The sequence below is a fragment of the Tachyglossus aculeatus genome, chromosome 1 (assembly GCF_015852505.1).
Source record: "Tachyglossus aculeatus isolate mTacAcu1 chromosome 1, mTacAcu1.pri, whole genome shotgun sequence".
Lineage (NCBI taxonomy): Eukaryota > Metazoa > Chordata > Mammalia > Monotremata > Tachyglossidae > Tachyglossus > Tachyglossus aculeatus.
The window spans coordinates 12,537,277-12,564,231 of NC_052066.1; the positions used below are offsets into that span (position 1 = coordinate 12,537,277).

At 44.8% G+C, this 26,955-nt stretch overlaps 1 protein-coding gene across 1 annotated transcript in view; it reads left to right on the forward strand.

Moving 5' to 3' along the window:
* MAP3K2 (mitogen-activated protein kinase kinase kinase 2) overlaps positions 1–26,955 on the forward strand; it is a 73,841-nt gene that overhangs the window by 6,719 nt on the left and 40,167 nt on the right. The window contains exons 2-7 of the mRNA XM_038751070.1: positions 809–927; positions 7,209–7,249; positions 13,657–13,756; positions 16,829–16,942; positions 24,335–24,425; positions 26,126–26,256. Of these exons, the coding sequence (XP_038606998.1) occupies positions 809–927; positions 7,209–7,249; positions 13,657–13,756; positions 16,829–16,942; positions 24,335–24,425; positions 26,126–26,256 (596 nt within the window). The remainder of the gene's footprint in view (positions 1–808; positions 928–7,208; positions 7,250–13,656; positions 13,757–16,828; positions 16,943–24,334; positions 24,426–26,125; positions 26,257–26,955) is intronic.

Genomic DNA, 26,955 nt, shown 5'->3' on the forward strand with positions numbered 1-26,955 from the left:
TCATCCTGGTTTCTGAATTTTAGGTCATGGTCAGAGAGAGAAAGGTAAAATAAATGCCCAAACTTTTCGTCTCTTCCGCCAAAATGTGACAGAATTTTTGTGTCTAGCTTTTTTTAAAATCCCCATTACTTGTGACCCTGATCATGTTCATGCCATGGTATTTAAGTCTCTTTGGAAAGTCAGTCAGGCTACAGTTACTCAATGTAGAGTGTCCCCCTGGCCCTCTGGGTTTTTTTTTTATGGTTAAGCACTTACAATGTGTCAGGTGCTGGACTAAGTGCTGGGGTAGATAATAATAATAATGATGATGGCATTTATTGAGCACTTACTATGTGCAAAGCACTGTTCTAAGCGCTGGGGGGTACAGGTGATCAGATTATCCCCGCGTGGGGCTCACAGTCTTAATCCCCATTTTACAGATGAGGTAACTGAGGCCCAGAGAAGTGAAGTGACTTGCCCAAAGTCACCCAGCTGACAAGTGGCGGAGCCGGGATTTGAACCCTTGACCTCTGACTCCAAAGCCCGTGCTCTTTCCACCGAGCCACGCTGCTTCTCTGGTACAAGATAATCAGGTTGGATGCAGTTCATGTCCCACATGGGGCTTCCAGTCTTCATCCCTACTTTTCAGAGGAGGTAACTGAGGCCTAGAGAAGTGAAGCGACTTGCCCAAGGTCACACAGCTGACAGGTGGCCCCCCTCTCACTTTTCAAGCCAGAGCCCGTGGTGTGTATTTGCATTTGTTTTACTTTCACCTTTTTGTAATGCTGAGATGACATGTGCGTGTGTGTATGTGTGTTTTGGAAAACAGATGATCAGCAAGCCCTGAATTCAATCATGCAAGACCTGGCTGTCCTACACAAGGCCAGCAGACCGTCCGTGGCCCTACAGGAAACCAAAAAAACTAAGGCCTCCTCGCCCAAGAAGCAGGTAATGTCTTCTCAACACTCCGTTTATGGAGAGCATCTCCTTTTGTGCCAAAACCAATTAGCCTTGTGGAGCTCCTTGATATTGTAATGGAGCGCATGTGCCCTATCAGTAGTCTCAGCTTTGGATCTTCCTCTCTTGGGGGGCCGGGGAGGGGGATTTCAGGGCTATAGCTAAAGAAGAAGCATTTTCGGATAGACCACAGAGGAGGGGTACCAAATAGAAATCACGTCTCCCCTGCTCACCCCCCATCCCCGCCTCACTTAGGTCTCTGCCCTATCCCTGTCCCCCCTGAAAACCAGGGCGATCCCAGCTGGTGTAGCCACCTCTTGGCCTGACGGGCTGAATGGTCCAGACCGCCCCACCTCATTTCTGGCCCCATGCTGTCCATTCATTCATTCATTCATTCATTCATTCATTCAGTCGTATTTATTGAGCGCTTACTGTGTGCAGAGCACTGTACTAAGCACTTGGGAATTACAAATCGGCAACCTATAGAGACAATCCCTACCCAGCAACAGGCTCACAGTCTAAAAGGGTGAGACAGACAACAAAACAACAAGTAGATAGGTGTCAATACCATCAGAATAAATAGAATTATAGCTATATACACATCATTAATAGAATAAATATCGTAAATATGTACAAATAAAATAGAGTAATAAATATGTACAAATATCAATCAATCAATCAATCAATCGTATTTATTGAGCGCTTAGTATGTGCAGAGCACTGTACTAAGCGCTTGGGAAGTACAAATTGGCAACACATAGAGACAGTCCCTACCCAACAGTGGGCTCACAGTCTAAAACGGGGAGACAGAGAACAGAACCAAACATACCAACAAAATAAAATAAATAGGATAGAAATGTACAAGTAAAATAAATAAATAGAGTAATAAATATGTACAACCATATAAATATATACAAATATACAAATATATACAAGTGCTGTGGGGAGGGAAAGGGGGTAAGGCAGAGGGAGGGGGGGCAATGGGGGAAGGGAGGAGGAGGAGGAGAGGAAAAAGAGGGCTCAGTCTGGGAAGGCCTCCGGAGGAGGTGAGCTCTCAGTAGGGCTTTGAAGGGAGGAGGAGAGCTAGTTTGGCAGATGTCTGGAGGGAGGGCATTCCAGGCCATAGGTAGGATGTGGTCCAGAGGTCGACGATGGGACAGGCGAGAACGAGGCACAGTGAGGAGTTAGCGGCAGAGGAGCGGAGTGTATGGGCTGGGCTGGAGAAGGAGAGAAGGGAGCTGAGGTAGGAGGGGGAGAGGTGATGGACGGCCTTGAAGCCAAGAGTGAGGAGATTTTGCTTGATTCATAGGTTGACAGGGAGCCACTGGAGATTTTTGAGGAGGGGAGTGATATGCCCAGAGCGTTTCTGTAGAAAGATAATCCGGGCAGCAGAGTGAAGTATAGACTGAAGCGCAGAGAGACAGGCGGATGGGAGATCAGAAAAGAAACTAATGCAGTAATCCAGTCGGGATAGGATGAGAGATTGAACCAGCAAGGTAGTGGTTTGGATGAAGAGGAGAGGGCGGATTTCGGTGATGTTGTGGAGGTGAGACTAGCAGGTTTTGGTGACGTATTGGATGTGAGGGGTGAACGAGAGAGCATAGTCGAGGATGACACCAAGGTTGCGGGCTTGTGAGACGGGAAGGATGGTAGTGCCGTCAACAGTGATGGGAAAGTCTGGGAGAGGGCAGGGTTTGGGAGGGAAGATGAGGAGCTCAGTCTCAGACATCTTGAGTTTTAGATGGCGGGCAGACATCCAGATGGAGATGTCCTTAAGGCAGGAGGAGATACGAGCCTGGAGGGAGGGGGAGAGAACAGGGGCGGTGATGTAGCTTTGGGTGTCATCAGCGTAGAGATGATAGTTGAAGCTGTGGGAGCAAATGAGTTCACCAAGGGAGTGAGTGTAGATAGAGAACAAATGGTGACCAAGAACTGACCCTTGAGGAACCCCTACATTAAGGGGATTGGAGGGGGAGGAGGAGACTGAGAATGAACGGCCAGAGAGATAAGAGGAGAGGACGGAGTCTATGAAGCCAAGGTTGGATAGCGTGTTGAGGAGAAGGGGGTGGTTCATGGTGTCGAAGGCAGCTGAGAGGTCGAGGAGGATTAGGATAGAGTAGGGGCCGTTGGATTTGGCAAGAAGGAGATCATCGGTGACCTTTTAGAGGGCAGTTTCGTTGGATTGTAGGGGACTCAAGCCAGATTGGAGGGGGTCGAGGAGAGAGTTGGACTTGAGGAATTTGAGGCAGCGGGTGTAGACGAACTCGTTCTAGGAGTTTGGAAAGGAAGAGTAGGAGTGAGATGGGGTGAAAACTAGAAGGGGCAGTGGGGTCAAGAGAGGGTTTTTTTTTAGGATGGGGGAGATGTAGGCATGTTTGAAGGCAGAGGGGAAGGAACCAGTGGAGAGTAAGCGGTTGAAGATGGAAATTAAGGAGGGGAGAAGGGAAGGAGTGAGAGTTTTCATAAGATGAGAGGGAATGTGGTCCGAAGCACAGGTGGATGGGGTGACGCTTTAGAGGAGGGAGGAGATCTCATCTGAAGATACTGCTGGGAAGGATGGGAGGGTAGCGGAGAGGGTTGAGAGCCGGGAGGCTGGTGGTTGCTAAAGGAAACTGGGCTCCACCTGTGGCTGGGGGTGCTGCTGGGCCAGGTTCCATCTGTGCTGGGGGGCCGGGGGCACTGGGGGAGGCGGGGGCCGGGGCAAGAGGCCTGCAGCGAGAGCCCTGAGGGACACTTAGGGGCCGGGGGGGAAGAAGGTTAGGGGCGAAAGAGGGAAGAAAATGGGGAGAAGAAGCCAAGTGCGAAGAAAGAGGCAAAGGAGCAGCGTGGTCTAGTGGAAAGAGCCCGGGCTTGGGAGTCAGAGGAGCTGGGTTCTAATCCCGGCTCTGTCACTTACCTGCTCTGTGACCTTGGACCAGTCATTTCATTTCTCTGGGCCTCATTTTCCTCATCAGCAAAGTCAGTCAAACACTGGTATGTATGAAGTGCTTTCTGTGTGCAGTGCATGGTACTATGCCCTTGGGAGTGCACCATATAATAGAGTTAGTACACATGTTTCCCTGTCCCCCCCGTTCGCCTCCCTTCTTACACTGTAAGCACCTTGTGGGACAGGGATGGTGTCTGACCTGAAGCGCTTAGAACAGTGCTTTGCACATAGTAAGCACTTAACAAATACCAAAATTATTACTATTATCTATGCTTGTACTTGGAACAGTGCTTGGCTCATAGAAAACGCGTAACAAATTTAATAATAATAAAAGTAATGGAGGAACGGGAGAGAAGGAGAAGAGATTGGGAGGAGAGTGAGAACTGGTGAGTGGAATTGGTTGCTCGGGGGTGTGGAGGGAGGTAGGCTGGTCCGTCTGAGCGGTAGAACGAAACAGGGCAGCGGAAGTTGGGGAGGCAAGATGGAAAAGGCTTGGAAAGGAGGAGGAGCCCAAAGACTTGATGGGAAAATCACAGTTCACTGATTTTCTTTTTAAACAAAAATCTGTAAAGTGCTTACGATGTTCCAGAAATGGTGTTTGTAAAGCGCTTGCAATTTGCTAGGCACCCTACAAGCTAATCAACGTTGGACACTGTTCCCATCCCACATGGGGTTCACTGTCAATCCCCATTAGACAGATGAGGGAACCAAGGCTCAGAGAAGTGAAGCAACGTGCCCAAGGTCACACAGCAGACAACGTGGCAGAGCCAGGAAGAGAACCCAGGTCCTCTGACTTCCAGTCCCAGGCTCTAGCCACTTGGCTGTACCGCGCTCCGATGGAATTAGACAGAGGTCGGGGGGGTTGGATTAGGGGCTGACAGAGCTGAACTCTCTCACCGCCTCCTGCATCCCCTCGTCCTCCCACAGCATTTAGGTGCTCTCTCTTTCCCAACCTTAAAAAATCAGAAAGGGAAGGAAGCGCACTCACGTCTTCTAGAAGGTATATGTGTGTTCAGAATTCCTTGGCCAGAATGCCGTCAGGGAAGGAGAGATGCTTTTTCCAACTGGACTGGGTGATGGGGCCCATCCTTTCATTCATTTGTTCAATCGTATTTAGGTCTAGAGCCCAGACCTGGGAATCGGAAGGACCTGGGTTCTAATCCCGGCTCCGCCGCTTCCCTGGTATGTGATCTTGGACAAGTCACTTCACTTCTCTGCGTCTCAGTTACCTCATCTGGAAAATGGGGATTAAATCAATCAATCAATCATATTTATTGAGCGCTTACTGTGTGCAGAGCACTGTACTAAGCGCTTGGGAAGTACAAGTTGGCAGTCCCTACCCAACAGTGGGCTCACAGTCTAAAAGATTAAAGCTGGGAGCCCCGCGTGGAACATGGGTTTTGCCCAACCTTATTGCTGTGTATCTACCCCAGCACTTAGAACAGTGCATAGCATCATCATCATCAATCATATTTATTGAGCGCTTACTATGTGCAGAGCACTGTACTAAGCACTTGGGAAGTACAAATTGGCAATATAGAGACAGTCCCTACCCAACAGTGGGCTCACAGTCTAAAAGGGGGAGACAGAGAACAAAATAAAATAAATAGAATAGATATGTACAAGTAAAATAAATAAATAGAGTCATAAATATGTACAAACATATATACATATATACAGGTGCTGTGGGGAAGGGAAGGAGGTAAGATGGGGGGGATGGAGAGGGGGACGAGGGGGAGAGGAAGGAAGGGGCTCTGTCTGGGAAGGCCTCCTGGAGGAGGTGAGCTCTCAGTAGGGCCTTGAAGGGAGGAAGAGAGCTAGCTTGGCGGATGGGCAGAGGGAGGGCATTCCAGGCCCGGGGGATGACGTGGGCAGGGGGTCGATGGCGGGAAAGGCGAGAATGAGGCACGGTGAGGAGGTTAGCGGCAGAGGAGCAGAGGATGCGGGCTGGGCTGGAGAAGGAGAGAAGGGAGGTGAGGTAGGAGGGGGCGAGGGGATGGACAGCCTTGAAGCCCAGGGTGAGGAGTTCCTGCCTGATGTGCAGATTGATTGGTAGCCACTGGAGATTTTTGAGGAGGGGAGTAATATGCCCAGAGCGTTTCTGGACAAAGATAATCCGGGCAGCAGCATGAAGTATGGATTGAAGTGGAGAGAGACACGAGGATGGGAGATCAGAGAGAAGGCTGGTGCAGTAGTCCAGACGGGATAGGATGAGAGCATGAATGAGCAGGGTAGCGGTTGGGATGGAGAGGAAAGGGCGGATCTTGACAATGTTGCGGAGCTGAGACTGGCAGGTTTTGATGACGGCTTGGATGTGACTATACTATAGCACATAGTACTGTACTATACTATACTACTACTTACTATAGCACATAGTAAGCACTTAATAGATACCATTAAAAAAAAAGAGAGAGAGATTTTGCCCTTGGAGGGGGTTGTAGGGCACAGCGAGTACGACAGTGCAAATTCTGGCCAACTTGGCCTTGGCGTAGGCATGGGCGCCGTGTTGTCAGAGAGGGCGGTGGTCTGGGGATGCGGGATTGGCACGTGTTGGGGGGAAACATGGCAGCCAAGAGCCAAAGGGACACTGGCGGCTACTTTTCCAATCCCACATCTCTCCTCTCTTCATCATTCATTCGTTCATTCACTCAATCATTTATTGAGCGCTTACTGTGTGCAGAGCACTGTACTAAGTGCTTGGGAAGTACAAGTCGGCAACATACAGGGACGGTCCCTACCCAGCAACGGGCTCACAGTCTAGAAGGGGGAGACAGGCAACAAAACAAAGCATGTAGACAGGGGTCAAAACCATCAGAATAAATAAAATTATAGCTATATGAACATCATTAATAAAATAAATCGAGCCGCTTTGTTGGTTTTTCCCCATGATGCAGATTAGATTTTGACACCCCCTCCTAGGTAGCGATGGACCCTTGGGATCTTTGGGTAGACTCCCCCTTTTTCCCTTATTAAAAACCAGGCTTTTTGTGGGGGAGGAGGCAGTTTTTAAGGCAGGAGAGGAACACCCCTGCCGATATTTGTGTTCGGTTTAACATGCCAATTTGTTCCCTTGGGAGTCAGTGACATTTCATCTCTCTTCTAGAAATGTGTTCTTCATCGAGTAGTATCCTTTTGTGTTTGTCTGGAGCTCGTTTAGGATCTGCGGTTCTTGAAAGGCAGAAAGCTAAATAATGCAGTGTTTGGGTCATCTGGAACAGATGAAACGACCCTACTTATCCATAAACAGGGAACAGTATTTATAATTTGCAGCTCGGAGCGCCAAACCGATGCTCATTTCTCTTTTAACGGTTTTCTGTATGTGTGTGATTTATGTCTTTCATTCTAGAACGATGTCAGAGTCAAATTTGAACATCGGGGCGAGAAAAGGTAAGGCCGAAAAAAGATAAACCATTTTAATGTCTGTTGTTTCTGGCTTATCGTTGAATCGAACGCTCATCTCTGAGGTGGCCCAAGGAAGTCATTAAAGATGCCGCCTTAGACGCTGATGTAATTTCATGGTTTACAAGTCCAGAGAGTTGGAAGATGAATTTGATGTAGCAAATTTAGCCGTTAAAGCCTTCCTTTCAAAGGGGAAACTAATTAGTAAGTTGTCTACAAATGACTTGCATGGGTTCCTCTTTCAGTTGAGAGCTATTTGGTGAGTGTCAGATTGGTTGGTGGAAGATGCCATTGTGGGATAATTGAAAACCAAACCAGACCGAAATCACTGTTGATATAGGCATCAAGAAAAAACTTGATTTGGGGATTTTTCCCATCTATTCGTAATTTTTATAAATCCCCTGGTCCAGAAGCTCGCTGTGTCCAGGGAATACGTCTTCCAAATCTGTTATATTGTACTCTTCCAAGTATGGTGCTCCGCGCACAGTAAGTGCTCAGTAAATACTTTCCGTTGATTTCATTGACTGATTGACAAAGCAGCGTGGCTTAGTGGAAAGAGCACGGGCTTGGAAGTCAGAGGATGTGGGTTCTAATCCCCGCTCCGCCACTTGTCTGCCGTGTGACCTTGGTCAAGCCACTTAACTTCGCTGTGCCTCAGTTACCTCATCAGTAAAATGGGGATTAAGACTGTGAGCCCCACACCGGACAACCTGATTACTTGTGTCTATCCCAGCGCTTAGAACAATGCTTGGCACATAGTAAGTGCTTAACAGATGCCATACTTATTATTATTATGTATTATAAATAGGATTACTGAGAGAGATATAATAATAATAAGATATATAAACTATATATAAGATATATAAGATATATATATATAAAAGATATATAATATATATAAAAGATATATAAAATTAAAATGCTAGGTAGGGTTTTGAAGAGGAAATTAAAATGTTTTGAGATTTGGTTATTATACCAACTTCACAGGGATTAGATAATTATTTCTTTTTAGTCTGTTCTGGGCTAAAGTATAGTTTTATTTACTCTGCTATTTTAAGAAAAAATATGCTCCATTTATAGTGTTTCTGTACTTAGCAGATTCCCTCTGGAATATGACTTTGCCAGTCACTGCCAAATTATTTCCCTTTTTTGAATATGGATTCTTTTTTGGTAAGCAAAATTTGAGATTGGTATAAATTGTCATGCTAAAGATGCATTCTTAATTTAGATGACTTCATTGAACTAAAAACACAACTCTACAAAGGTGTCATAACATGTACAGCCTTAGAAGTGGATACAATTTTCAGACTGCAAATCAAGAGCAAATATTCAGTCACAACTCCGGAGCAGTCACTATGGCTTTGCATTTAGTGACTTTCCCTGTGAAGTATTTTAGAAAAAAAACAAAAAGAAAACCCAAGAGCTGTCTTTGATGACTTTAGAGCTTTCAAATTTGAGAATCAGAGGAGGATTGAGAAACATGATGTTCAACGGTTTCATTCACTTTCCTCCAGGTAAGACACAGTCTTAATTGGCCTTTGCTCAGTTAGTATTAATTGAGTGTCTACTACCTGCAGGGGACTGTACTAAGTGCTTAGGAGCAATTGAGTAAGGTACAAGTCCTGCTGGTCACTCTGTTAAGCGCTGGAATAAATAGAAGCTTATCAGATTGGACACACTGCCTGTCCCACATGGGGCGCACAGTATTAATCCGCATTTTCCCGATGAGGTAACTGAGATTTGAGATTTGGTTATTATACCAACTTCACAGGGATTAGATAATTATTTCTTTTTAGTCTGTTCTGGGCTAAAGTATAGTTTTATTTACCCTGCTATTTTAAGAAAAAATATGCTCCATTTATAGTGTTTCTATACTTAGCAGATTCCCTCTGGAATATAACTTTGCCAGTCACTGCCAAATTATTTCCCTTTTTTGAATATGGATTCTTTTTTGGCAAGCAAAATTGGAGATTGGTATAAATTGTCATGCTAAAGATGCATTCTTAATTTAGATGACTTCATTGAACTAAAACACAACTCCACAAAGGTGTCATAACATGTACAGCCTTAGAAATGGATACAATTTTCAGACTGCAAATCAAGAGCAAATATTCAGTCACAACTCCAGAGCAGTCACTATGGCTTTGCATTTAGTGACTTGCCCTGTGAAGTATTTTAGAAAAAAAAAAAAAAAAGAAAACCCAAGAGCTGTCTTTGATGAATTTAGAGCTTTCAAATTTGAGAATTAGAGGAGGATTGAGAAACATGAAGTTCATCGGTTTCATTCACTTTCTTCCAGGTAAGACACAGTCTTAATTGGCCTTTGCTCAGTTAGTATTAATTGAGTGTCTACTACCTGCAGGGGACTGTACTAAGTGCTTAGGAGCAATTGAGTAAGGTACAAGTCCTGCTGGTCACTCTGTTAAGCGCTGGAATAAATAGAAGCTTATCAGATTGGACACACTGCCTGTCCCACATGGGGCACACAGTATTAATCCGCATTTTCCTGATGAGGTAACTGAGATTTGAGATTTGATTATTATACCAACTTCACAGGGATTAGATAATTATTTCTTTTTAGTCTGTTCTGGGCTAAAGTATAGTTTTATTTACCCTGCTATTTTAAGAAAAAATATGCTCCATTTATAGTGTTTCTATACTTAGCAGATTCCCTCTGGAATATAACTTTGCCAGTCACTGCCAAATTATTTCCCTTTTTTGAATATGGATTCTTTTTTGGCAAGCAAAATTGGAGATTGGTATAAATTGTCATGCTAAAGATGCGTTCTTAATTTAGATGACTTCATTGAACTAAAACACAACTCCACAAAGGTGTCATAACATGTACAGCCTTAGAAATGGATACAATTTTCAGACTGCAAATCAAGAGCAAATATTCAGTCACAACTCCAGAGCAGTCACTGTGGCTTTGCATTTAGTGACTTGCCCTGTGGTATTTTAGAAAAAAAAATAGAAAACCCAAGAGCTGTCTTTGATGAATTTAGAGCTTTCAAATTTGAGAATTAGAGGAGGATTGAGAAACATGAAGTTCAACGGTTTCATTCACTTTCCTCCAGGCAAGACACAGTCTTAATTGGCCTTTGCTCAGTTAGTATTAATTGAGTGTCTACTACCTGTAGGGGACTGTACTAAGTGCTTAGGAGCAATTCCTTCCCTTCCCCTTCCTTCCTCTCCCCCTCGTCCCCCTCTCTATCCCCCCCCATCTTACCTCCTTCCCTTCCCCACAGCACCTGTATATACGTATATATGTTTGTACATATTTATTACTCTATTTTACTTGTACATATCTATTCTATTTATTTTATTTTGTTAGTATGTTTGGTTTTGTTCTTTGTCTCCCCCCTTTTAGACTGTGAGCCCACTGTTGGGTAGGGACTGTCTCTATATGTTGCCGACTTGTACTTCCCAAGTGCTTAGTACAGTGCTCTGCACACAGTAAGCGCTCAATAAATACGATTGATGATTGCTGAATTGAGTACGGTACAAGTCCTGCTGGTCACTCTGTTAAGCACTGGAATAGATAGAAGCTTATCAGATTGGACATACTGCCTGTCCCACGTGGAGCGCACAGTATTAATCCGCATTTTCCTGATGAGGTAACTGAGACACAGAGATGTGAAGTGATTTGCCCAGGGTCACTCAGGAGACAACTGGCAGAGGTGGGATTAGAATCCAGGTCCTGGGATTCGAATCCAGGTCCTTTTGAATCCCAGGCTCTTCCTACTCTCAGGTCCTTCTTGACCCATTTCCTCATGTCATCTTCTCTGTGGAGATTGAAATAACCCAATGGCCACCACTGTTTTCCATCGTCACACAGTAAGCACTAAATAAATACAGTTGACTGACTGAATGACAGAATCATCAAGGAATACTGTGTGCAGAGCACTGAACCAAACCCTTGGGAAAGTACAGCCCAACAGAGTTGGCAGACCCATTCCCTGCCCCCACCGATTTCTGTAACCTTGAAATCCGTCATTAAACCATCCTCGGCCTCCTCTTTGCCAATTGAATTGTTCTAATTCTCCAACTAAAATACCTTGCTGCCATTTGAGCCTTGTTTCCTCTTTTTCTTGTCATTAAGAAGATGGAAAAGAATACGGTTGGTATTTGTTAAGCACTTACTATGTGCCAAGCACTAGACTGGATTTTTTTTATACCCTCCGTTTACCCCTAAAACTGCTGTTTAAATTTCCCCAGAGTTTTCAATAATAATAATAATTTTGGTATTTGTTAAGCTCTTACTATGTGCAAAGCACTAGACTGGATTTTTTTATACCCTCGGTTTACTCCTAAAACTGCTGTTTAAATTTCCCCAGAGTTTTCAATAATAATAATAATAATTTTGGTATTTGTTCAGCACTTACTATGTGCAAAGCACTGTTATAAGCACTGGGGAAGATACGAGGTGATCAGGTTGTCCCATGTGGGGCTCACAATCTTAATCCCCATTTTGCAGATGAGGTAACTGAGGCACAGAGAAGTTAAGTGACTTGCCCAAAGTCACACAGCTAACAAGCGGCAGAGCCGGGATTAGAACCCATGACCTCTGACTCCCAAGCCCATGCTCTTTCCACTGAACCATGCTGCTTCTCAGCTAATTATACCATCTCTTATAGTCTTTATATTAGATCCCCATCTTCCGGCCTTTTGACAGTTTCCCCTGGTCTCTTTCCAGAGTCCAGGGGCTTGGGTAACAAATGGTTTTTAGTACTTGAAGTCGCTCCATAAAGATTTTTAAACTAACCCCCAACTATATGAACTGAATAAATTCTTGAGAGATTGGTTTTTATAAACCCAATTCCAGGTTTCATTCCTCTTGGGCTAAGAGGGCACTAAAAATGGAGTGATTAATGAATCAGTATTCTGTTGTGGTTGAAATGCAGGCGTGGGGAGTGGCGAAGGAGAGAAGAAATCACTCTTAGTCATTGGACACTTAGGGTAGTTAATACGACACGTCAGAAGGTTGAAAAAATGTTTCCTGAAAAAGGGAGGAAAGAATACAGAATTACCAACTACCAGGCGGTAAAAAGGCAGAGTGGCATAACGGAGTCAGAGGACCTGGGTTCTAGTCTCTGCCACTTCATCATCATCATCATCAATCGTATTTATTGAGCACTTACTATGTGCAGAGCACTGTACTAAGCGTTTGGGAAGTACAAATTGGCAACATATAGAGACAGTCCCTACCCAACAGTGGGCTCACAGTCTAAAAGGGGGAGACAGAGAACAAAACCAAACATACTAACAATATAAAATAAATAGAATAGATATGTACAAGTAAAATAAATAAATAGAGTAATAAATACGTACAAACATATATACACTTGTCTGTTGGGTGACCCTGGACAAGTCACTTAACTTTTCTGGGACTGTTTCCTCATCTATAAAACGTGTTCGCCCTCCTACTTAACCTGTGAGCCACCGTGGGGGACATCTGTGTCCAACATGATGATCGTGTATCCACCCCAGTGCTTAGTACAGTGCTTGGCATATAGTTCATGCTTAAAAAGTAGCAACTTTATTCCAAAGGTAACAGTGCTAGGAAAAGTTTGGAAGTGGAAGAAACGATAAAAGGTCAAGTTTTTAGCCCCATTTCTGATGAAAGAGTTACCTTGGTGCTCAGCTAGCTGTGAAAATCACACCTATAAAAGCATACCCAACTCCGGGTTGCTTTTCCAGAAGGACATGCATAAAATTCAAATACATGTTTTCGTGTCTTCCGTTTAGTAATATAGGAGAGATGAAAAGTCTTTTATGATATTTCTGGGACAATGATTGAAAAAGCAGCTCTTTACAGAAGACCGTGGTCCTGCCGACATCTGGGAAAAGTAGCTTTTCTGAGACTTTTCTGTTAAGAGAATTGGGTTCCCAGAAAAATTTACTGCTGGATGCGTATATTTGAAATTATTTACAAAGATATTACTTAAATTGATGGATTAAAAATATAAATTAGTTCAACTGATTATTTTTATCTTGCCTTTTAATATACGACTTTCATCACTGAACAGTGATGTAGTCCAGTGCCCACACGCTTAGGACAGTGCTCAAGCGCTTAGGACAGTGCTCTGCACACAGTAAGCAGTCAATAAATACGAGTGAATGAATGAATCATTGAAAGATGGCAGAAAGTATTGTGTTTTTGTTAATATTCATTCACCTACATTAAAATGAAGAAATTTGTATGTGCAGTTTTTGAGCAAAAAGTACAAAAGATACAAAAATTGTACTTTTTGGGCTTTGACAAATGAACAAGTTTATGTTTTACAATGATTTATTTATCTTTGCAACTGTTCAGCCAGCAATAACTTAGCATAAGAGCGTTGTGGGGCTATTCCATTTTTAAAAAATAAACCCTTCTAATTATATTTGTACAGAATCCTTCAGTTTCCCAGACCAGTTAAACTGGAAGAGCTGAGTTCTAAGGCCAGAGTTGCTTTTGGACAGTCTATGGATCTACATTATACTAATAATGAGGTAAAATTATGGGCTTATTCTTCATTTATACCATGTATATGCTGCTGGGTTTTTTTGACTGAAGTAATAAGTGGAAAAGTAATGCACTTGTGAACTTTTACATGTTCTCACTTCACTGCAGTGATATGGTTCATTAAAATGGTATTTTTCCATTGTAAAGGTTTTAGAATGTATTGAGTAAAAGAACTGAGTAACAGAAGAGAATAAAGGGGAACCCTGATCTTATGAGGGATAAATATTTTTCAATATCCAAACATGTTTTAATAGATATGTACCTATCTGTATACCTGTATAGATATCTACATATCTCTCTCTGAAGAGATATATAGATCTATATCCTTTTGTATTTGGTTCCTGTAGCTAGAAGATCAAGTCATGAAATCAGGGTTTATCTTTACACTGGATAAGACTCATGGTTTTCCTACCCTCTGAGCCCAGTCAGGGCCAGAGACAAGCAGGCAGGACGCCTCCCCCCCAGTTCCGACCTTTGCAGTTTTCTCGACAGCGCGCAGCGGCCCGTGCTGAGCATCCTTTGAGCATGTAGCTTGGACCGTCCTGTCATTGTTGCCATAGTAGTGGGAATCGTTGGTGCCCCCTCACTGTCTTCCTTTCCCTCTTTGCCCTCACTGCCTCCTTTCCCCTCCACCCTCCCACTCTTCCCCTCCAATCAATCAATCAATCAATCAATCAATCGTATTTATTGAGCGCTTACTGTGTGCAGAGCACTGTACTAAGCGCTTGAGAAGTACAAGTTGGCAACATATAGAGACAGTCCCTACCCAACAGTGGGCTCACAGTCTAAAAGTCACAGTCCACCCCTTTGCTCTCTCCTTCCTCTCTGCCCACTCACTCTCTCTTTTCTTCCTCAGCCCCCTTCACCACCTCCATCTCCAACAACATTTCTTCCTCTCTTTCCCCGCTTCCCCCTTTTCTTCCCTTGTCCCCTCCCCTCAGTTCATCTGCCCTTTACTTCAGCTTGGGGTGGAGGTCCCAAGGCCATGGAGCCCCCCTCTAAGAAGCCCAGCCCTGGTGACAGGGGGCAAGCACTGTTCTACATGTCTACTCTGTTCCCCTACTGAAAAAAATGAATCATTTTACAGCCTTCTCCGTTCCTTCTTTTACTTCGTAGTGCAGTTGGACCTTTGTTCTCAACAAGAGGGTATGACCGAAAAACTTTCTTTTGGGGAAGACGGTCCTGCCGAGAGAGAGGTTATACAGCAAACTGCCTCTCTCCTCCGGTTCAGTTTATTCCTCTTAGTCGAGTTGCTCCTCCGGAATCTCCACATCCAGCCGACTTCCCAGAAAGGATTTATTTTCACACTTAATTGATTCATATACAAAAGCAAAAGAGGCAAACAATTTTCATGAATGAGATCAAAATCAGTTTTCAGCAAACAGGATAGGAAAACATTCCATGAGTGTAAATTGGCTAAGCTGGGACTTGTTCCGTTGGCCGGGTCATCATTGCAAATAAATTGCAGGAAGGAACTTAATATGAGAAGGGCAAATAAAAACTACATCAGGAATACAGGAATTCGCCCTGAACCACTTCTCCGAGGCACCCTAGTCCAGACAGAATTTTTGACTTACTGGATTTCTGAATCAGCAAGCTGAAGAACAGTAAAAATCTCACAGAATTGTATTTGGAGAAGTGCACTGATGGTAAAAGTTTGTTTCCTTGATGAAAATTCGGAGTCACTGACCAAAACAGTTTTATCAGTCTGTGATTCAAAACTCCGGCACCGTAGGATGGCTGTTTGGGAGAAGAAGTCTTGAGGTGAATATGAAGCAACGGAACTGAGAAGGGGCTTAAAATGTGCTCCAGTTAGGCAGGTGAACTAGTTAACCCCAGAAGCTGGCATACCTGCCAACAGCCAAAGAGATGGAAGTCCACCCTCAGCGATACAGTCGGTGGTGTTGAAAGCCCCAAGAGAGACACGTTCACGGGGAGAAACAAAGTTAGCTCCCGACGTGCCAGTTTGACTCCATCTTCGAGCAGTTTCTGTCCCGGAGTCCTAATTCATCCCGTCTGGTGTAGGTGTTTTGTGCCTTCACGCCCTTCTCGGAAGGGAATTTTCCCAAGGCGAGCCAGAGAAGAATGTTCTACGAACCACATCAGACAGTTTGGTGAACAGCCCAGACCGGCAACCCCAGAAGGGGCCAAGTTTTTGGGACTTGCACATCTCAGTTTACCCATGTCCGAGCAAGATTTAAGCGCACGGAAGGTGTTTACTTGTTTTCAGTCTGTTTCCTCTTGCCTTGAACTGTAATTGGGAGCTGAAAGCACTTCTCGGGGGCAAAAAGCTGTTGTTTTTAAAGGCGGTGCACCTTCCCGTCCTCCGATCTAATATCGGGACTTGACATTCTAAGGCGGATCATGCGTATATTTGATCCCCTAAAGGGACTTTTGTGAAGAGCGGCTCTTAGAAGTGTCTTTAGGAAGGCACTCTTTTAGATTCACACTGCTCACTAATATGAAGCGTTGAGCTTTTTCGTTCAAGACGGACTCGCCTGTTGGCCAACCCTAAAATCATGAAATGGAAAAAAATCTTCCAAGGTCATGTAAGCGTCCCCAGAAAATTAAATCTTTAAATTTGGTCGTCTTCCAAAGGATGAGTAGTAGATCAGGAGGGCAGAAATCGACTTAGCTTCTTTTATTTTCATCGTACCTGCTGTAGAGGAACAGTTTGATCACGTCAAAAAGTGCCAGTTAAAAGGGGTTTCCGTGGGGTGTGGACATCTGCTTGTGTCTGCTCTAAACAAACTGTCATTTGATTCATTGTGCCACCTTGTCTTAGAATGTCAAGGAGGTTAGTTCATGACGGGAATCAGAAGTCACCTCACAGGTTCATGTGGATTGGTATCCCTATCCGTCCTGATGTACTTTGAGGTTCCAGTTCATGGGCGACAATATGCTTTATTAATGGACGCGCGCCTCCTTCCCTCCCCCCGATTCATTTTTATTTGGATTCTGTTGTCTTGCAAATAGAGATACACCCTGTATTTATCCACTAGATAAAATCTTTTTCCAAGTAAAACGCCTTCTGTTTCTGTTTCTGCGTATTATTATAGCTGGTGATTCCATTAAGCACGCAAGACGATCTGGACAAGGCCGTCGAACTGTTAGATCGCAGTATTCATATGAAGAGTCTGAAGATACTACTTGTAATCAATGGCAAGACACAGGTAGGAATCGTGGCTCGTGTACCTCCCAGAACTTACCGGTGGTCGATTCGGGGAAACTCGGCACACTTGACCGTATTAAATGTAGTTACGGCTGGAATAGGAAAGTCAGAGGGCATAGACTTTTTCAGAGTGTATCCTGGAGAGGGATTTCTTCTGATCTTCTAAGAGTTTGACAACTTGCCAATAATAGCCCGTCTCAAACACGAAGTTTGTGTCAAAGAGAAGCAGCACGGTCAGTCGATCAGTCGTATTAATTGAGCGCTTACTATGTGCAGAGCACTGTACTAAGCACTTGGGAAAATACAGTACAACAGAATTAGCAGGCACATTCCCTGCCCAGGACGAGGAGGTGGCGGACATCCGAGGGGATTAGCTCAGTGGAAAGAGCACGGGCTTTGGAGTCAGAGGTCATGGGTTCAAACCCTGGTTCCACCACTTATCAGCTGTGTGACTTTGGGCAAGTCACTTCACTTCTCTGTGCCTCAGTTACCACATCTGTAAAATGGGGATTAAGACTGTGAGCCCCCCGAGGGACAACCTGATCTCCTTGTAACCTCCCCAGCACTTAGAACAGTGTTTTGCACATAGTAAGTGCTTAATAAATGCCATTATTATTATTATTATTATTATTAGGACAGAGTGGAGCCCGGTGCAGTTGGCTGTTAGGGGTTAGTGGTGAAGTTAATCAGTCAAACAGTAGTATTTCTTGAGCGCTCAATGCAGTAATAATAATAACAATAATAATAATAATTGTGGTATTTTTTAAACGCTTACTGCATGCCTGACACTAGACTAGCAGCACAGCTCAGTGCAAAAAGCACGGGCTTGGGAGTCAGAGGTCATGGGTTCAAATCCCGGCTCTGTCACTTATCGGCTGTGTGACTTTGGGCAAGTCACTTAACTTCTCTGTGCCTCAGTTACCTCATCTGTAAAATGGGGATTAAGATTGTGAGCCCCCCGTGGGACAACCTGATCACCTTGTATCCCCCCCAGCGCTTAGAACAGTGCTTTGCACATAGTAAGCGCTTAATAAATGCCATCATTATTGTTATTATTATTAGACTAAGCACTGGGATGGTACAAGCAAATCAGGTTGGGTGCAGTCCCTGTCCCACGTGGGGCTCACAGTTTCAATCCCCATTTTACAGATGAGGTAACTGAGGCTCAGAGAAGTGAGGTGACTTGCCCAATGTCACACAGCAAACAAGTGGCAGAGCCGGGATTAGAACCCCATGACCTTCTGACTTGCAGGTCCGGGCTCTATGCACCCTGCCACGCTCCTGCTGCTAGACCCATTCCCTGCCCACAGGGAGCTCACAGTCACTGTGGGCAGAGCACTGGAGTGAGCACTTGAGAAGTACAACCGATTAATAATAATAATCATAATAATCAATAATTATAGTATTTAATAAATGCTTGCCATGCGTCAAGCACTTTTCTAAGCAGTGGGGTAATTATAAGTTGATCAGGTTGGACATAGTCCCTGTCCCACATGGGGCTCACAATCTAAATCCTCGTTTTACAGATGAGGTAACTGAGGCCCAGTGAAGAATAATAATAATGGTTTTTGTTAAGCGCTTACTATGTGCAAAGCACTGTTCTAAGCGCTGGGGAGGCTACAACGTGATCAGGTTGTCCCATGGGGGGCTCACAGTCAATCCCCATTTTACAGATGAGGTAACTGAGGCCCAGAGAAGTGAAGTGACTTGCCCAAAGTCACACAGCTGGCAATTGGCTCACAGTCTAAAAGGGGGAGACAGAGAACAAAACCAAACATACTAACAAAATAAAATAAATAGAATAGATATGTATAAGTAAAATAAGTAAATAAATAGAGTAATAAATATGTACAAACATATATACATATATGCAGCTTTGGGTAAGTCACTTCACTTCTCTGGGCCTCATCTACCTCATCTGTAAAATGGGGGTTGAGATTGTGAGCTCCGCCTGTGGACAGGGATTGTATCCACCTCAATTAATCAATCAATCGTATTTATTGAGCACTTACTGTGTGCAGAGCACTGTACAGTTTGCTTGTATCCTCCCCACTGCTCAGTACAGTGCCTGGCACTTACTAAGCGTTTAACAAATATCATCATCATTATTATTATTACATTATAACAGACACATTCCCTGACTACAAATAGCTTACAGTCTAGGGAGGGAGACAGACATTAATATAAATAAATTATAGATATGTGCATAACTTTTGTGGGGGCTGGTGCCTGGAACATAGTAAGTGCTTAACAAATAACAGCTTTCAAACCAAAACATGGCAGGTAGCGAGGGGCAGTGGGCGAAAGCAAGTTTTTCGACAGTGAGAGTGATTGGCCCCATCTCTGAGGCGCTGGTGGAGACCCCTTGACCTTTGGGGAAGGAGGAGGAAGGAGCAAGTGAAGTGGTAAAGCAATAAAGAGGCGATGGAAGAACTTCGGCAGAATAGTAATGAGACTTGGAGATTCTGTCTTAGAAGCTAAGCATCTGTATTGGACTCTCCCAAGCTCTTCATACAGTGCTCTGCACAATGAGGAGCAAGTCACTTTACTTCTCAGCTCTTAGATCAGTGCTTGGCACGTAGTAAGCGCTTAACAAATGCCATCATTATTATTATTATTCTCTATGCCTCAGTTCCCTCGTCTGCAAAATGGAGATTAAGATGCTCTGCGCATAGTAAGCGCTCAGTAAATGCCTTTGATTGATTGGTTGATGTGGGACAGGGACTGTGTCCCATCTGACTGGCTTGTAGCGCTTAGAACAGTGCCTGGCCCATAGTAAACACTTAACCAATAGCATTAAAAAATCCTGATGGCCTGGTCATCTCGGGGTCCAGAGAGAAAGGTCTGGGGGTCCTGGAGCATGGCCTAGTGGAGAGAGCCCAGGCCTGGGACTCAGAAGGACCTGAGTTCCAATCCTCTCTCCACCACTTGTCTGCTGTGTGACCCTGGGCAAGTCACTTCACTGCCCCGTGTCTCAGTTCCCTCATCTGTAAAATGGGGATGAAGACTGTTCGCTGCATGTGGGACTGGGACTGTGTCCAACCTGACTGTCTTGTATCTAGCCCAGGGCTTAGTATAGCGCCTGGAACGTAGTAAGCACTTAACAGATACCATTATTAATAGTATTACTGGAGTGTTTCAGGCAGGATTTCAAGACCGAGACGAGTCAGGGTTGTGGGGTTGGAGGTCAAGGAGGAAGGTGCGGAAGAGTTATATGTTGCCAACTTGTACTTCCCAAGCGCTTAGTACAGTGCTCTGCACACAGTAAGCGCTCAATAAATACGATCGATGATGATGAGTTGTTTGGGCTTCCCTGGAACTTGTGGCTCCCAGGATGGTCCTTCAGCCGAGGCCGGGGTCTGGGATGTTAGGACTGCTCACTGCCCAGAATCGGGCGGGGTGGGGGAGCCCACTGAGTCCTGACATTTGTGGATCACCCCACCCTGGAGGCCTCCGATCATGCTTCGGGAGATCGGGGAAGGAAAAAACTTGGCCCCCAGAATTGTGGTACTTGTTAAGCGCCTCCAGTGCTCGACACACACCCGTCGGTGACGGGCTGAACGTTCTTCTAAGCACTGGGGTAGATACACAGCCATCAGGTTGGATGCAGTTCTTGTCCCATCCGGGGCTCCCGGTCTTAAGGGGATGATGAATCAATCAATCAATCAATCGTATTTATTGAGCGCTTACTGTGTGCAAAGCACTGTACTAAGTGCTTGGGAAGTACAAGTTGGCAACATATAGAGACAGTCCTTACCCAACAGTGGGCTCACAGTCTAAAAGGGGGAGACAGAGAACAAAACCAAACATACTAACAAAATAAAATAAATAGAATAGATATGTACAGGTAAAGTAAATAAATAAATAGAGTAATAAATACGTACAAACATATATACGTATATACAGGTGCTGTGGGGAAGGGAAGGAGGTAAGGCGGGGGATGGAGAGGGGGAGGAGGGGGAGAAGAAGGAGGGGGCTCAGTGTGGGAAGGCCTTCTGGAGGAGTTGAGCTCTCAGTAGGGCCTTGAAGGGAGGCAGAGAGCTAGCTTGGTGGATGGGCAGAGGGAGGGCATTCCAGGCCAGGGGGATGACGTGGGCCGGGGGTCGATGGCGGGACAGGTGAGAACGAGGTACGGATGAACCAGTACCATGTCCCCCATTTCATAGATGAGGAAACTGAGGCTCAGGAAAGTTAGGTTACTTGCGCCCAAGGTCGCCAGCAGGCAAGCGTTGGGCTCATGCAGCAGGCCAGCCCAGTGGAAAGAGCGCAGGCCTGGGATGCAGACGACCCAGGTTCTTATCCCTCACTGCCACCTGCCTCTTGTGTGGCTTTCAGTTTCCTTATCTGTGCCTCACTTTCCTCATCTGTAAAATGGGAATTAGAGCCTCTTCCCTCCTATATAATAATAATAATAATAATAGCATTTATTAAATGCTTACTACGTGCAAAGCACTGTTCTAAGCGCTGGGGAGGTTACAAGATGAACAGATTGCCCCATGTGGGGCTCACAGTCTTAATCCCCATTTTACAGATGAGGTAACTGAGGCCCAGAGAATAATAATAATAATGATGGGATTTGTTAAGCGCTTACTGTGTGCAAAGCACAAGTGAAGTGACTTGCCCAACAGCTGACAGTTGGCGGAGCCGGGATTTGAACCCATGACCTCTGACTCCAAAGCCCGTGCTCTTTCCACTGAGCCACGCTACTTCTTATTTAGACTGTGAGCTCCATGTGAGACAGGGACTGTGCCTACCCTGATGATCCCCCTTCTAGACTATGAGCCCATTTTTGGGTAGGGACTGTCTCTATATGTTGCCAACTTGTACTTCCCAAGCGCTTAGTACAGTGCTCTGCACACAGTAAGCGCTCAGTTAATTACGATTGAATGAAGGAATGAATCTTGTATCTGCCCCAGCACTTAGGGCAGGGAGGGAGAGCTACAGAGGAGGGCTCAACCAACACCAGAAGAAAAAATTTAAAAATGGGGCAGAGTCTCCTGACTCCCAGGCTGGTGATCTTTCCTGCAGGCCACACTGCTTTATCTGTAGTGAACTTTCCCAAGCGCTTTGTACAGTGCTCTGTACACAGTAAGCACTCAAATACCTTTGACTGATTGATAATAATAATAATAGTAATAATAATAATGATGATGGCATTTGTTAAGCGCTTACTATGTGCAAAGCACTGTTCTAAGCGCTGGGGTGATACAAGGTGATCAGGTTGTCCCACATAGGGCTCACGGTCTTAATCCCCGTTTTACAGATGAGGTAACTGGGGCTCAGAGAAGAGACTTGCCCAAGGTCACACAGACATGTGGCAGAGCTGGGATTAGAACTCATGACCTCTGGCTCCCAAGCCCTTGCTCGTTCCACCGAGCCATGCTTCTTCTCTAATCTAATCTATTTTAGTCGTTTAGACTGTGAGCCCAGTGTTGGATAGGGACTGTCTCTATATGTTGCCAATTTGTACTTCCCAAGCGCTTAGTACAGTGCTCTGCACATAGTAAGCGCTCAATAAATACGATTGATTGATTGATTAGCTTGATCTGCTTAGAGTCTGGTGAAGAGGAATTTAACTCAACACGGGCCCTACCCAAGCCACTGCATGCAGCTGCAGAAGGGGAACTGGGGAGGACCAAGAGAGATTGGAAGTCCACCAGAAACACTAATAAAAATAATAATTATTGTGGTTTTTAAGCGTTTACTATGCGCCAGGCACTGTACTAAGCGCAGGAGTGGATAAACGATGATGACAATGATGGTATTTGTCAAGCACTTGCTATGTGCTAAGTACTGTTCTGAGCACTGGAGTAGATACAGGGTAATCAGTTTGTCCCCCGTGGGGCTCACAGTCTTAATCCTCATTTTGCAGATGAGGTAAATGAGGCCCAAAGAAGTGAAGCGGCTTGCCCAAGGTCACGCAGCAGACAAGTGGCGGAGCCGGGATTAGAACCCACGTTCTCCGACTCCCAAGCCTGTGCTCTTGCCACTAAGCCACACTGCTCAGGTTGGGTACATTCCCGTCCCACATGGGGGTCACGGTCTTAATCCCCATTTTTACAGATGAGGGAACCGAGGCATGAGGCAAAGAGACTTGCCCAAGGTCACAAAGCAGGCAGGTGGTGGAGCCGGGATCGGAACCCAGGTCCTTAATAATAATGATGGCATTTATTAAGCACTTACTATGTGCAAAGCACTGTTCTAAGTGCTGGAGAGCTTACAAGGTGATCAGGTTGTCCCACAGGGGGTTCACAGTCTTAATCCCCATTTTACAGATGAGGTAACTGAGGCCCAGAGAAGTTTGATTTGCCCAAAGTCAAACAGCTGACAGTTGGCGGAGCCGGGATTTGAGCCCGTGATCTCTGACTCCAAAGCCCGTGCTCTTTCCACTGAGCCACGCTGCTTCTCTGGTTTATATAGACATTACTGTTCCGGGGAGGCAGGGCACAGAGGTGGCGGGGTGTCAGTCATTTTATTTGAATTTCATACATTTTTTCGAATTCAGGAATCTGAGCTTAGGTAGTTTGCAGAGGTAGACTTTTGGGGGTACTTTGAAAGATGTTCTTTAAAGCAATGTAATTATTGAATTACCCCAGTACAGGGGGGAGTTGGGGTATATGGAAGGTCCAGTTTAAAGTGTGAGCCCCACGTGGGACAACCTGCTCACCTTGTAGTCTCCCCAGCGCTTAGAACAGTGCTTTGCACATAGTAAGCGCTTAATAAATGCCATTATTATTATTATTATTATTATTATTATTATTATTATTATTATTATTATTATTAAGACAAGCACTCGGAGAGATTCGTAACCAAGGGCAGTCCTGAATATTACGATTCGGATCCTACCTTGCTCCCGCTCAAGGGAGTTGAAGCGGTCATATTTCATATGGTGAGCTTTATAGTCCTGAAAATATTTCCTTTCACTGGAATTCCAGAAGTGGCAGGTGGAAAATGTTGGTACTTTGCAGAGACTTATGGATAACATTGAACGACCATCACTTATTTTTACTCTTCGGAGCAAATATGGTCACTACAGGCATAGCAGAACATTTGCAAGCCTTGTCTCAAAATAGATTGTCTTAAGAAAGGTGATTAGAGAAGCAGCATGGCTCAGTGGAAAGAGCACGGGCTTTGGAGTCAGAGGTCATGGGTTCGAATGCCGGCTCCACCAAATGTCAGCTGTGTGACTTTGAGCAAGTCACTTAACATCTCTGTGCCTGAGTTACCTCATCTGTAAAATGGGGATTAAGACTGTGAGCCCCACGTGGGACAACCTGATCACCTTGTAACCTCCCCAGCGCTTAGAACAGTGCTTTGCACATAGTAAGCGCTTAATAAATGCCATTATTATTATTATTATTATGGAGAATTTCACTATTCTTTTATTTTTCAGGCATCCAACTTGGAACCCCTTCCCTCCCTGGAAGATTTGGATAACACAGTATTTGAAGTGACTGAGAGAAAAAAGCAGCTTCCTGTAATAGGTGAGAACATTAATCATGGAATCGTGGGATAATGTTATTAACAATAATAACAATAATGATATTGATGATATTTGTGAAGCTCTTACTATGTGCCAGGCACTGTACTAAGCGATGGGGTGGATACAAGCAAATTGGGTTGGACATGGTCCCTGTCCCACATGGGGCTCACAGTCTCAATTCCCATTTAACAGATGGGGGAACTGAGGCCCTGAAAAGTGAAGTGACTTGCCCAAGGTCACACAGCAGACAAGTGGTGGAGCCGGGTTTAGAACCCATGACCTTGTGATTCCCAGGCCTGTTCGCTACGCCATGCTGCTTCAGTAGGCTTGATAGTTGCCGATAGCAGACTACCTACCCTCTACTTCTAGGTAGAACTCCTAACCCTAATTATTATTGTTGTTATTATTATTATTATTAATAATAATAATAATAATAATGATTATGGTATTTGTTAAGCGCTTACTATGTGCCAAGCACTGCACTCAGTGGAAAGAGCACGGGCTTTGGAGTCAGAGGTCATGGGTTCGAATCCCGGCTCTGCCACATGTCTGCTGTGTAACGTTGGGCAAGTCACTTAACTTCTCTGAGCCTCAGTTACCTCATCTGTAAAATGGGGATTGACTGTGAGCCCCACGTGGGACAACCTGATCACTTTGTATCCCCCAAGCGCTTAGAACAGTGCTTTGCACATAGTAAGCACTTAACAAATGCCAACATTATTATTATTACTAAGCGCTGGGGTAGATACAAGGTAATCAGGTTGACCCATGTGGGGCTCGCAGTCCTAACCCCCATTTTTACAAATGAGGTAACTGAGGCCCAGAAAAGTTAAGTGACTTGCCCAAGGCCACGCAGCAGACAAGTGGCGGAGCTGGGATTAGAACCCACGACCTCTAACTCCCAAGCCTGGGCTCTTTCCACTAAGCCACGCTGCTTCTCGTATTATCATTGTGGTATTTGTTAAGCATCTGCTATGAGGCAAGCATTCTTGTAAACTCTGGGATAGATACTCCCCCTTTTAGACTGTGAGCCCACTGCTGGGTAGGGACTGTCTCTATATGTTACCAACTTGTACTTCCCAAGCGCTTAGTACAGTGCTCTGCACAGAGTAAGTGCTCAATAAATACGATTGATGATGATGATGATACAAGATAATCAGGTGATACAACACTCCCTGTCCCACTTGAGTATCTGAATCTAAATAGGAAGAGGAACTGATATTCAGTCCCCATTGTACAGATGAGGGAACTGAAGCCCAGAGAATGAAATGACCCACTCGATGATAACGCAGGAGATGAGTGGCAAAGGCGGGATTGGAATCCAGGTTCTCTGACTCCCGGGCCCGAAATCCTTCCACCAAGGATTTGCCCAGGAGGCGAAATTCGCTGGAATTCAAGCCCCTTTTCCCTGTAGCAGAGCTCAGATGATGAAGGGATTCGGTCAGTTGATATGTTCCAAATGTCCATTCAACCTATTCCTTAATTGGGAAAGCAGGTAATGTCTTTTTGAGGATTTTTGTGGTGGTGTACACTGTTTATTTAAAATCCATTTCAGACTTTTAAGAAGTCCTCCGTGATGTATGTTTAAGTGAAATAGTTCAAAGACTGTTCTCCGAACGTCCATGTGGTTATTCCTGGAACCCCGGGTACATTTGAGGATATCAGTTTCCAAATATTTTCGTGAATTTGTTCCGGTTCCAGGGCCCACTACTAGAGATCGAAGCTCCCCTCCTCCCGGCTACATCCCAGACGAACTGCACCAAGTTGCCCGAAATGGGTCCTTCACCAGTATCACCAGCGAAGGAGAGTTCATTCCGGAAAGTATGGACCAAGTAAGTAGATAGATTCATTCATTCATTCAATCAATCGTATTTATTGAGCGCCTACTGTGTGCAGAGCCCTGTACTAAGTTCTCGGGAAGAACGAGTCGGCAACGTAGTAGGAGGAGGAGTAATAGTAGTAGTAATAGCAGTAGTATTTATTAAGCAACTACTGTGTAGAGCTTTGTACTAAGCACTGGGGAAAAAAAATACACAAGTGAGAGTTAGACATGATCCCTGGCCCTCCAGGAGCTCACAATCTTAGAATAAGGTGTGGAAATCTTAGGTGTCAGAGGCAGAAGAAAAGATGAATATGTGGCGGTTCTTGGTTCAGTCAATCCATCAATGAGAGGTATTTCATGAGCGCTTACTGGGTGCAAAGCTCTGTAAACCGAGCCCTTGGGAAGGGTCCAATACAATGGAATAGTTTGGTCCATGGTATTTATTGAGTGCTTACAGTGGAACAGTATAACAGACACATTCCCTGCCCACAGTGAGCTTACATTCTAGAGGGGGAGTTGGACATTAATTCATTCAATCGGATTTATTGAGCGCTTACTGCGTGCAGAGCATTGTACTAAATGCTTGGAAAGTACAGTTTGGCAACAGAGAGAGACGGTCCCTACCCAACAATGGGCTCACAGTCTAGAAGGGGGAGACAGACGACAGAAGACAGACCGACAGAACAAGCAGACAGGTGTCAATACCATC